This window comes from Mesoplodon bidens (genome assembly GCF_964165515.1).
Source record: "Mesoplodon bidens genome assembly, chromosome: 15".
Classification (NCBI taxonomy): domain Eukaryota; kingdom Metazoa; phylum Chordata; class Mammalia; order Artiodactyla; family Ziphiidae; genus Mesoplodon; species Mesoplodon bidens.
The window spans coordinates 86,154,863-86,167,999 of NC_138171.1; the positions used below are offsets into that span (position 1 = coordinate 86,154,863).

A 13,137-nucleotide genomic window follows, 5' to 3' on the forward strand; every position below is an offset into this window, starting at 1 on the left:
TGTGTTGATTCATAAGTGGTACAAATTCACACCTCAGTAATTGACAAATGCCACACACCATGGGCATTCAAGGTCCTGAGAGAGTTTATATTTCTGAGTCAAATCCTTGAATACCGCGGTTCTATGGCAGAAACTAGGCACTCCTTTAGTCTGTGCTTTGCCTGGTAACTAGAGCAGCCTGGCTCCCTTACCAAAATCTGAACATTTCTTGATGCAAAGGCTGCATCTTCTTCATCTTCAGCTTCTTCTCCAGAAGTCCCCAGTGCCTGGTGTTTTCATGATTATGCAAAACTTATTTGTAGAACTGAATGGCATCACCTCCATGAATTCTTTTTTCCACTGTGCGTACCGTCTCTAGTTAGAGGCAGAGGGGGTCCTTGTCCGCCTTTGTGTGGGACGGCATGTCAGTCATTTGTAGACTAGTCTTTATTTTATCCACCTGGTGAGAGGGAGGGTTTGGACAGGATGATCTTTAGGACCTACTTAATTAAACAAGGAGGTGTCCCTAATGCCCTGGCAGCCTACAGGAGCAGACCAAAATTTAAGCCTGTGAATGCTTCAAGGTTACGAAACCAAACCAAAAGACAAACCAAAAGACAATGCAGATAAGCTTGTTGATTTCAAGCACCTCATCCTCTTAACAAATGTGAAAGATGTGTTCAGAGACCTTGTCAAATCCCCAAATTGGATACCATAAGCTAAAGACAACCAATCACAAACAGCTAACTAGCCTTTAAGCTGTAGCCAATCAAATAATTTCCTATCTTTGCTTTGCACTTTCTCTCTCTATCAGTTTCCCCTGGCTCCCTGCTGCAAAGTGCTCCCCACTGCGTTGACACCACCCTATTAGAATTGATTTTTGCTCAAATAAACTCTTAAACTTTTAAAATATGTCTTAGTTTATCTTTTAACAGACCATGGCTCCCAAAGCCCACCAATCTCCTGGAGATTAAGAGATACCTGAGCTCCTTCCTGGAGGTTCTGACTCCCAGTAGACCTGGGATAGGTAAGAATTAGTAATAAGCTCTGCTAACACTTATCAAGAACTTGCTTGGGTCTAGGCATGGTGCTAAGTGTTTTACAAGTTCATGTTCTCAGTTTACATCTTCACAACCATCTGAGGTAGTTGCTATTATGGCCCCTATTTTATAGAGGAAGAAATTTAAGCTAAAAATGGGGGGAGGTGGGGGTAGCTGCCTAGAAGGTTATGTAACTAAGTAACGGGTCGACAGGAGACTCCATCTCAGATCCGTGCTACAGGAGCCTTTGGCGGGGTGGGTTTGGGGGTGGGGAGGGGCTCCTGGTGATTTTGATGATCAGCCAGCTGTGAGAAAAGCCGCCCAGAGGCCCACGCCACCCTTAAAGGATGCATCTGTTTGCAATGTTTGGCCCATCCCCCTCCAGTGTTTCTGGAAAGAACAGCTTTCTCTCTAAACCTAAGACGAGCAGCTGGACCTCTTATCGACACTTCCCAGCTTTCGGGCAACGCCGAGTCCACTCCGCGAGCCCCTGGGTCTCACAGGTTACCCCAATCTGGGAACCCAGAGAGACTTTCTGTACACCTGGCACTTCTGGTCCCGCCCCGTTTCTCGACACCCCCAATCCTAAGCCCGTTCTTCGCGATTGACGTGACCCCAGAACAGTTATAATTGGTTATGACGGACTGCCGCTCCGCCTCCTCGAAGACTCCGCCTCCCTTTCATTCTGAAAGAAAGAACCTCGTCCCGGGCGCCCAATGAGAAGCGCCCCCACCCCAAAGGTCCCTCCTCTTTCGGCGCCGACCCCGCCCCCAGGGCCGGAGAGATGCCCGCCTTTCGGCGTAGCATGGCCCAATCGGAGGGCGCGACCGTCCGGACGGACGGCAGCCGGCCCAATCCCCGGGCCTCGGGCTTCGTCGCCCCGCCCCTCCGCCGGGCCGAGCGGCGGGCAAGAGCGGGCCTCGGGGCGGCGGCGGCGGCGGACGCGGCCTGAGGGAGCGGCCGGCTGCCGCCTCGCCCGCCGCGGGGTCCATGGCCTGAGCGGCCATGTCCGGCGTGGTGCGGACCCTCAGCCGCTGCCTGCTGCCGGCCGAGGCCGGCGGGGCCCGCGAGCGCAGAGCGGGCGGCGGCGGGGCCCGCGACGCGGAGCGCGAGGCGCGGCGGCGCAGCCGGGACATCGACGCGGGGCTGGCCCGCGAGCGGCGCGCCGTGCGGCGCCTCGTCAAGATTCTGCTGCTGGGCGCGGGCGAGAGCGGCAAGTCCACCTTCCTCAAGCAGATGCGCATCATCCACGGCCGCGAGTTCGACCAGAAGGCGCTGCTCGAGTTCCGCGACACCATCTTCGACAACATCCTTAAGGTGCGCTCTCCCCGCGTCCCCGCCCGCACACCTGCGCCCAGGTGCGCACAGGTGCGGCTCTGCGGACTCCTGCGCCCGGCCGGCACCGCGGCCCACGCCTTTGTCTGCCCCTGGTCTGGCCGCAGCGGCCCCGTGCCCCCAGCTTTGGGGGAGCCGGCCAAGGATGCGCACCCTGTCTCCCCGTCGGCCTGGTGGCCTTCGCCCCTGCTCTTCTCGGGGATTTGGGGACTGAGGAAGCGGGGAAGCCGGACGCCTTCTGGGGCTTTGGAGGCGCGAGGGTTTTAGCAGTGGGGAGGGCCCCTCCTGGATTCAGGGTGCCGTCCTTGCCCTGCCCTCCCAAGTAGGTTCAGAAGAGCGGTGTAGACTGGAGAGGAAACCGGCCGCACGTCTCTCCTCTTAAACTGGTTATTAGGAAAAATTCCAACATATACAGAGTAGAGAAAATAGAAGGAACAGTAAGTACCCAGGCCCCTCTCCACAACTTCAGCAGTGATGGATTCAGCGCCCGTCTTGTTTCACCTGTACCTCTGCCCCTGTGATTTTGAAGCAAACCCCAGACACTGTATAGATTCACTAGAAAGTGTTTGTTTACAGAGCTCACAGATAAGCGTGCGGTGGTTATGTTTTTTAAATGATGCCTTATGAACCCTGAAAATTTAATAACTCCTTATCATGGTAAAGTACCCAGCCCGGTTCAGATTTCCTCCATTGTCCCATAACTGTTTTGTTTGCGCTAGGATATAAATTAAATCTTTGCATTGCAATTTTTAACGTATCTCTCAGGTGGTGGTTAATCCCCAGGTGCTCCTTCTGTTCCTTGCTCCGTTTTTATCATTTGCTACTTGTTTGTAGGAAAAAAAAAAAAAAAGCGTAGAGCTGACCAAGTTTGGTTTCTAGTTTCTGTGTACTGTGTGAACCTGTAGTAGAGGGCCCCAAGGAAAGGAATTCTGGAGCAACCTGATGAGGGGAAAATCGAGCCTCTCCTGTACCTAGAATAGGGTCATTTCCTTTTTTTTTTTCTTTCTTTCTTATAGTTTCTTACCTGTACCCTTTCCTTTCCCCTTCACCTGCCCTTTCCATGGCCCATTTTGGGGAAACCAAATTACAGGTATGAGGAAAGTTGTCTCAAAACAGAGGTAGAGGGAAGCTTGTCATACCAGAATCCTCTCTGGAGACGAGATTTTGTGGTGCCTGAGGAACTCTAAATTTAGCAAAGGGCTGTAGAACCAACCCATGGGCACATGTCTTTCACTTCACCCATGAGGAAGCTCTGGGCCTTGGTGATGAAGGGGGCTCCCCGCTGGGACCTGGAACCCCGGGCTCCAGACTTCAGGCCTGCATCAGGAATCTCACACCAGTATTCTCACTTGATGTATTCGTTAGTAAAACATTTCGTTTTGATAGAAATAGCTCTTTTAGGATCCTGCCGGGAAGAGAATAATTTGAATGATAAAACACCCGTTTCCTTTTCACCTCTTTCAAAAGCCTCTCTGTGAGTCAGAGCTCTGGCCCAATACTTCATAAACTTTAAAGGCTAGGTGCCCAGTATGATCCAAGGGATTAACTGTGTGTTTAAAATTCCCCTCATCTTCTGGGGTAAAGTTCGTTTGATTGTCTTTCTCTGTCACAGAGCTGGATTTTATTTTTGCGGCTTTTCTGGACCTCTTAACCAAGCAGGTTATAAGATTTGGCTGATTGACTCGCAGTTTCTTTCAACTCGGGAGGCAGAGAAAATACTTAGAAACAGAATGTTAAATCTAAATCAGTGTATTAAGTGCATTTTTAGAAAACTCAGTCTTAGCTTTTGCCAATACATATAGACACTAAGTTTTACTAACTTCCTTACCAGCAAGAAACAAGATTTGTTAATCGGTATCCTATTTTCCTTGTCAACTTTTTTTCTTTTTTAATAATTGTAATTCCATATTAAGCTCACTTTGTCTGTTTTGACCGTTTCAATGAGTAGTTAGCAATTCATCTTTCAATGTAAAACCTATAATTACCTCTCCCCTCATTTGGACAGATCACTTTGGGAAGAGACTTTTTAAATAAAGTGCGTTGTAGTGGCTCTAGTAGCAGGTACTTGAATAATAACTCTTCAGAATAATATTTGTGTCTACAAATAGAGTTCGTGTTAACAGGCTATTTTTAAAGCACTAGCTATGTGCCAGGCCTTTTCATATATGGCCTTTAATTTTCCTAACGCTTCAAATGGTATTGTCGCAGCGTAAGGTCAGTTACCTAATTCGTAGGTGACACAGCTGGGAACCAAACCTGATCTTTTTTTTGAATTAAACTTTTAATGCTGAGAGAATTGTAGAGTCCCATGCAGTTTTAATAAATAATAGAGAGCTCCTATGTACCCTTTAACCAGTTCCCCACAATGGTGAGATCTTGTAAAACTAGTACAATATCACAACCAAGATACCAACGTTGAGAAAGTGAAGACACAGAACGTTCCCATCACAGCAAGTATTCCTCACGTTGCCTTTTATAGCCACTGCCACCCTTCGCCCTCCCCCGACCTGGCAGTGACTGATCTATTTTCCAATTCTATAATTTCGTCATTTCATGAATATGATATAAATGGAGTCTTGCAAGATGTGACCTTTTGGAATTGGCTTTTATCATTCAGCGTGATTCCCTAGAGATACACCCCAGTTACTGTGTGTGTTCACAATCAATAGTTCCTGCCTTTTAATTGCTCAGTAGTATCCATGGTAAGGATTTACCACCATACACCATTTAACCATTCGCCTGTTGAAGGACATCTGGGTTGTTTCCAGTTTCTGCCTATTATGAATAAATCTTCTGTGAACATTTGTGTACATGTTTTTTGTAAGTACATAAATTTTCATGTATCTGGGATAAATGCCCAAGAGTGCAGTTGCTCAGCTGTGTAGCAGTTGCATGTTTGGTTTCATAAGAAACTGCCAAACTGTTTCTGAAGTGGCTGTGCTATTTTACATTCCCACCAGCAGTGTATGAGTGAGCGATCCAGTTTCTCTGCATCCTTGTTTGCTAGCATTTGGTGTTGTCACTGTTTTTTATTTCAGCCATTTCGGATAGGTGCGTAAGTGCTATGTTACTGCCATTTTAATTTGCATTTCCCTATGGCTAATGATACTTTCCTGTGCTCATTTGCCGTCTGTATATTCTCTTTGATGAAATGTCTCTTCACACTTTTTCGCCATTTTGTAATTAGGTTCCTTGTTTCTTTTTTTTTTTTTTTTTTTTTTTCTTTTTTTTTTCTTTTTGCGGTATGTGGGCCTCTCACTGTTGTGGCCTCTCCCGTTGCGGAGCACAGGCTCCGGATGCGCAGGCCCAGCGGCCATGGCTCACGGGCCCAGCCGCTCCGCGGCATATGGGATCCTCCCAGACCGGGGCACGAACCCGTATCCCCTGCATCGGCAGGCGGACTCCCAACCACTGCGCCACCAGGGAGGCCCCCTTGTTTCTTTATTGATGAGTTTTGAATGTTCTTTATATATTCTAGGTACCACTCCTTTGTGAAATACGTGTTTTGCAAATATTTTCTCCCAACCTGTAGCTTGTCTTTTCATCCTTTTTAATAGGGTCTTTCACAGAGCAAAAGTTTTTAATTTTGATGAGGTCCAATTTATCAGTTTTTCCCTTTATGGATCATGCTTTTGGTGTCAAGTCTAAAAACTCTTTACCTAACCCTAGATCCCAAAGATGTTCTCCTATTTTAAAAAAAATTTTATAGGTGTACATTTTACTTTTAAGCCCCTGATCCATTTTGGGTTAATTTTTGTATAAGGTGTGAGGTTTAGGTGGAGATTTTCTTGTTTTTTCCTCTGTGGTTGTCCAGTTGTTCCAGGATTATCTGTTGAAAAGACTATCCCTCCTCCTTTGAATTGCTTTTGCATCTTTGTCAAAAATCAAGTGGGCATATTTGTGTGGATCTATTTCTGGGTTTTCCATTCTATTCCACCGATCTATCTCCTCTTCTGTCAATATCACACGATGTTGATTGCTATTGCTATATAGTAGGCTTAATATCAAAGTGATTTCTCCCACTTCATATTTATTTTTCAAGATTGTTTTAGCTATTCTAGGGTCTGTGCCTTTCCATTGTAAATTTTAGAATAAGGTTTCTTATGTCTGTATTAAAAAAAAAACTTGCTGTGATTTTGATAGCATTTGCATTAAACCATAGATCAGTTTGGGGAGAATTGACATCTCTCCTATGTTGAGTCTTCCAATTCATGAACATAGTATGTCCTCATTTATTTAGGTTGTCTTTGATTTCTTTCATCAGCATTTTGCACTTATCAACATACAGATCCTGTACATGTTTTGTTACATTTATACTTAAGTGTTACATTTTCTTTAGAGCAGTTGTAAGTGATACTGTGCTTTTACTTTAAGTTTCCACATACTCATTGTTACTATGTAGCAATAGGATTGATTTTTGTGTCAGTCATGTGTCCTGTGACCTTGCCAAATACACTTAATGGTTCTAAGAGCTTTCCTATAGATTCTTCGGGATTTTCTATGTAGATCATCATGTTATCTGCAAATAGGGACACTTATTTCTTCTTTCCCTAAAGTTAGGTATGCTTTTATTTCTTTTTCTTGCCTTACTGCAGTGGCTAGAACTTCCAGTATTAAGAGAGGTGAGAATAGTCATATCTTATGTTTCTTTCCTGATGTTGGTGATTTGTGTCTTCTCTTTTTATTTTTCTCAGTCTTTTAGAGGCTTATCACTTTTACTGATTTTTTTTCCCCCTGAAAAGTAGCTTTTTATGTCATTGATTTTTCTTCTGTTTTCAGTTTCATTTATTTCTGCTTTTTATTATGTTTTTCCTTCTACTTGCTCTGATCTTATTTTGCTTTTTTTTTAAATTTCTTGAGGTAGAGACTTAGATTATTTACTTGAGACCTCTCCTCTTTTTTAATGTAAACATTTTAAGTGCTATAAATTTCCCCCTCAGCACTGCTTTAGCTGTAGTCACATATTTTGATATGTGGCATTTTAATTTTTATTCAGTTTCATATGTATTTTTCTTTCTTTTGAGATAGCTTCTTTGGCCCATAGATTGTTTAGAAGTGTGTTACAGTTTCCAAGAGTTGAGAGATTTTCCTATTATCTTTCTGTTCTTGATTTCTATGACTCCATTGTGGGCAGAGGACATACTTTGTATGACTCAGTTCTTTTAAATTTTTTGAGGTTTGTTTTATGACTCAGAATATGGTCTATCTTGTTATATGTTCTGTGGGCCTATGTTGGTGAATGTTCCATGGGTACTTGAAAAAAATGTGGATTCTGTTGTTTGGTGGCATTTTCTGCATATGTTGATTTGATCGGTTGCTTGATGGTGGTGTTGAGTTCTGTATCCTTGCTGATTTTCTTTTTAGTAGTTCTGTCAGTTGCTGAGTGAGGTGTTGAAGTCTCCAACTATAATTGTCCATTTCTCCCTTAGTTCTGTTGGGTTTTGCTTCGTGTATTTTGAGACTTCGTTGTGTGGTACGTAAACATTTAGGATTATTATGTCCTCCTGATGGGTTGGTCTTTTTGTCATTATGTAATGTCCCTTTTGGTCTCTAGTAATTTTCTTTGCTCTGAAGTCTACTTTATCAGCTATTTTAACATAGCCACTTTTTTTTTTTTTAATGAATGCTTTCATGGTATATGTTTACATCCTTTTAACCTACCCACATTGTTGTTTTGAAATGAGTTTCTTATAGACAGCATATTATTATATCATATTTTTTTTATCTACTCTGCCAATCTGTTAATTTGTATATTCAGATGATTTACATTTAAGGTAAGGTAATATTAACATGTTACGGCACAAGTCTCCTATTTTATTATTTTATATTTTTGTTTTTGTTTCTTCTGTTTCTATCCTTCCTGCAGGTTATTTAAACATCTTGATTGATTGATTTTTTGAGTAGCGTATCAATCAAAGCTTTGTATCATTTTCTTGGTAGTTGCTCTAAGCTTACCATATACATATGCAATTTATCCCAGTCTACTGGAAACTGTGTTTTACAACTTTAAGTGAAGTGTGGGAACTTTATTTCCATTTAGATCCCTTTACCCTCCCCGCCTTTTTATAAAAAGTTTATTTATTTATTTTTGGCTGCATTGGGTCTTCATTGCTGCACGTGGGCTTTCTCTAGTTGTGGCAAGCAGGGCCTACTCTTTGTTGTGCACGGGCTTCTCATTGTGGTGGCTTCTCTTGTTGCAGAGCACGGACTCTAGGCACGAGGGCTTCAGTAGTTGTGGCTCACGGGCTTAGTTGCTCCACAGCATGTGGGATCTTCCCGGACCAGGGCTGGAACCCATGTCCCCTGCATTGGCAGGTGGATTCTTAACCACTGCACCACCAGGGAAATCGTTACCCTCCCCACCTTTAAAATATCAGTGTCTTAAGTATTTCTTATACTTTGAGCACCACATCAGATGGTTTTACTTCAGTCATCAAATATGGTTTAAGAAATGCACGAGAAATAGGAGAATTTGTTATATTTATGCCTGTTTTTACCTATTCTGACTGTGTCCTTTCCTTGCTGAAGTTCTAGCCTTCTCCTGTTACTCTCTCCTTTCTCTTTGGAGAATTTCCTTTAGCCAGTCTTTAAGCATGGATTTGCCTGCAACAAATTCTCACAGCTTTCCTTGTCCAAGAATGTCTTTATTTCACCTTTAATCTTGAAGGATGTCTTAGCTAGCGATTGGACTCACAGCTGACACTTATTTTCTTTTAGTCCTTGAAAAATGTGCCACCTTCTTCTGACCTCTGGTTTCAGATGAGAAATCAAATCATTCAAATTGCTGTTCCTCTGTAAGCTTGTCATGTCTCTCTGGCTGATTTTAAGATTTTTTCCTTTGTCATTGGTTTCCTGAAGTTTAATTATGATTTGTCTGGACATAGGTTTCTTTCAGCTTATTATATTTGGGGTTTGCTCAGCTTCTTAAATCTGTATATTTGTCTTTTGCCAAAATTGGGATATTTTCTGCCATTATTTCTTCACATACTTTTTCAGTCCTGCTCCTTTTCTCCCTTCCTTCTGGGACTCTGTCGATAGGCATCTAGCTCTTGTTCCTGACCTCTGGGTCCCTGAGACTCTGTTTCTTGTGGAGTGGGGTTCCAGCTCCGGCTCTCCCTAGGCCTGGCTGACACCAGGGAAGGCGAGGGGGCAGACGTGGCAATCGGCCCAGTCCCCCCGACCTTCTACCCTCTGGGACTGGGTGGGGTGGAGGCTCAGCTCCCCCTCCCCCAACACTGCCCTGGTTGGGGATTGGGAGCACTTCCTGTGTGTCTAGGCAGGGATGGGAGGTGAGATCCCTGTGTGGCCCCACTGCCAGCACGATGTGGTGGGCCACTTGGAACATGCCTGGTTCTGAGGCACAGGAAGGGGATGTGGAAGGTCTGCTTCCCTTTCAACCCCACTGAAACCTCAGAGGACGATTCTGCAGTTTTTCTGTTGGTTTTTGGCTGGAATAAGGTGGGTGTTGTCAAAAACGTTTTCTGTTGTACGACCACCCTTTTTCCTGGCCCTTGGGCTGGGGAGACAATCTGCTCTTGGAGCTCTTTCCATCTGCCTTTTGGCTTTTCCAGCTTGGAGGCACTGGCAGCACCCTGTCCTGGGCAGGTAGGGACAGTCAGGACACCTGGGGGACTCACTGCCACGTCTTTCCTCAAGTCCCGGGTCCCAGCCAGCCTGCTGCCTTCTTCCCACCCCTTTTCCTATGCTTGTTTTGTTGTGTTGTTTCTAGAGCCTTTTCACTCGTAATGGGGAGGGCCTGGGAGGAATGGAGCTACTCTGTCTTGGCAGAACCGGACCAGACGTCTTCATCTTCCTGGTGCTCGATTCCAGGTTCAGGGCTCTTCCTTCGTGATCACAGTTGGGCCTGAGTTTGAACACATTGTTTCTTTAACCTCATTGCCTCACTCTAGCCCTGTGATGGAGTATTTGAATCTACTGGTTGCTTTGACTTCCTGTAAATATTATCCATAAGACTTCCTAATCTTTCTTTTCATTTTATTTTATTTTATTTATTATTATTTTTTTTTTGCGGCACGCGGGCCTCTCACTGTTGCGGCCTCTCCCGTTGCGGAGCACAGGCTCTGGACGCGCAGGCTCAGTGGCCATGGCTCACGGGCCCAGCCGCTCTGCGGCACGTGGGATCTTCCCAGACTGGGGCATGAACCCGTGTCCCCTGCATTGGCAGGCGGACTCTCAACCACTGCACCACCAGGGAAGCCCTCTTTTTATTTTTATAATTATTTTTTTCTTAACATCTTTATTGGAGTATAGTTGCTTTACAATGGTGTGTTAGTTGCTGCTGTATAACAAAGTGAATCAGCTATGTGTATACCTATTTCCCCATATCCCCTCCCTCTTGCATCTCCCTCCCACCCTCCCTATCCCACCCGTCTAGGTGGTCACAAAGCACGGAGCTGATCTCCCTGTGCTAGGCAGCTGCTGTCCACTAGCCATCTGTTTTACATTTGGTAGTGTATATATGTCCATGCCACTCTCTCACTTTGTCCCAGCTTACCCTTCCCCCTATCTGTGTCCTCAAGTCCATTCTCTAGTAGGTCTGTGTCTTTATTCCTGTCTTACCCCTAGGTTCTTCATGACATTTTTTCCGTTAAATTCCATATATATGTGTCAGCACGTGGTATTTGCTTTTCTCTTTCCGACTGACTTCACTCTGTGGGACAGACTCTAGGTCCACCCACCTCAGTACAGACAGCTCAGTTTCGTTCCTTTTTATGGCGGAGTCATATTCCATTGTATACATGGGCCACACCTTCTTGATCCGTTCACCTGTCGAGGGACACTTCGGTGGCTTCCATATTTTTATCGTCTTAAAGGTGCTAGTCTGTCACTTCCCAGGTGGGCTGTCCCACATGTTCATGTGTTTGGTGCTTCAGAAATTACTTGACAAGGCCTCTGGTGCTAGCGGGGGCCCCACTACGTGTGTGGGGGATGGGGGACTTTACACCAGCCTGGCTTCATCTCACCGTGCTCTCCGCTCCCTCATCTGCAATTTCAAGAACCATTTTTAATTAACCGATTTTTACATCCAGTTAGAGGTGAGTAAAATGTTACCTGTGTGAAAGCCCTTTGTTACGTGGACTGGAAATCGAATGCAGAATCGCATGGGTGCATCATTTAACCACACAAAGGCAGACCTTCCTTGTATATATACGTATTGATGATTTTAAAACCTTGTGAGTAACTAAATTATTAGAATTAGTGGTCTTTTGTTGGCACTGAAACAAAAGAATTCAATTCAACAAAATTTTTGGACCATGTATCCAAGGATTTGTGCTCTGTGCTGGTGGGGAGAGGAATATATATATATTTTTTTAATTGATTGATTGATTGATTGATTGAGGTACGCGGGCCTCTCACTGCCGTGGCCTCTCCCGCTGCGGAGCACAGGCCCCGGACGTGCAGGCCCAGCGGCCACAGCCCACGGGCCCAGCCACTCCACGGCACGTGGGATCCTCCCGGACCGGGGCACGAACCCGCGTCCCCTGCATCGGCAGGCGGGCTCTCAACCACTGCGCCACCAGGGAAGCCCAGAGAGGGATATTTAATGACAAGTCCTGCCCAGTCCCTACCCTGCAGGCACTCTGACTAGCTGGGGAGACAGTTGCTCTTGTAACTAGTGTTGAGTCGGAGTGTAACCAGACTCAACGCCAGTGCAGGGGCAGGGAGGCGGCCCGGTGGCGAGCAGGGAAGGGTAACTCTGGCTGAGGTACCCAGGAAAGCCTGCCAAGGAGGCGTGATGTGAGCTGGCCTGCGAGGGCCCTGCAGGAGTCCAGCAGGTGGAGAAGAGCTCACAGCTGAGACCATCTCAGTGCCCTACGTTTGTCTATCAGTTAAGACAGAGTTCTAGTAAGTAGAGGTATTAAAGAGTGAATGTAGGAGTGAGACAGAACTTTCTAGTGCCAAGGACCTGTAATGAGACGGCTTGCTAGGGACCTGTGGTCACGATGCTCTGTGGCTGAAAACTGGACCTTCTTCCTATGAAATTTGTGTGTGCACACAGTTTCAAGGAGCTCCCTGGACATGCTAAATCCCAAGAGTGGGCCTGCATGTGCTCTGTGGACTGCAGTTGAAGAACTTTTGTTGTAGAATACCAAGATTATGTTAGGTTTTAAAACATTTATTATTATTATTATTATTTTAGAATTGTTTGCTATATTATGTTTACCTTTTTGCTAAGGTGAGGAAGACTTAGAAGAAGCCTCCACTGCTGTCTGGAGTTTTTAAGCACTTTGAAACTCCTGACCTGCAGAATCTTTGTTTCTTGGGTTCCGAAGCAGCACTCTGGGCTTGATGCTACAGTGGGTTTGCGTCAGAGCAGAAGCACAAATGTGCTTCCGGGGTCTGGAAGAGCAGTTGGGTTTTTATTGCTTTTTTGGCAAATTGCATTTAAGTAAGCAAGTTTACTTTTACATGTGGACACAGATGGTTGGTCCTTTAGTAATGCCAAAAAACAAAACCAACAACATCTTTTTCCATTGGTTAAAAAAATCCAGAGACTGCCCTCTGGCCATTGTTGGGGATTCAGAGCACATGGACAGTTGGTTTTCCCCTCCAGCTTTCAGGTTGACATGTTGATTATTTTAACCAAATCTATTTTTCAGGGAGCAGTATTTGACCTTTAGTCATCTGTCACATGGGATTGGGGATATAGCTGTGCTTGATGCCGGATAGTGTTCTGTCGGCAGCTCATAATTAGTTTTTGTTGTTACATAGTTGAGAGTGGGGACGTGGATCTTACCGGTTTTAAATAGAACTGAAGATT

The 13,137-nt window shown here is 45.1% G+C and overlaps 1 protein-coding gene across 1 annotated transcript in view; it reads left to right on the forward strand.

The window, feature by feature from the left end:
* The first annotated feature begins 1,945 nt into the window (after positions 1-1,945).
* Positions 1,946-13,137, forward strand: part of GNA12 (G protein subunit alpha 12) — a 113,585-nt gene continuing 102,393 nt past the window's right edge. Inside the window, exon 1 of the mRNA XM_081258009.1 lies at positions 1,946-2,336. Within this exon, the coding sequence (XP_081114135.1) occupies positions 2,025-2,336 (312 nt within the window). The 5' untranslated portion in view covers positions 1,946-2,024. The remainder of the gene's footprint in view (positions 2,337-13,137) is intronic.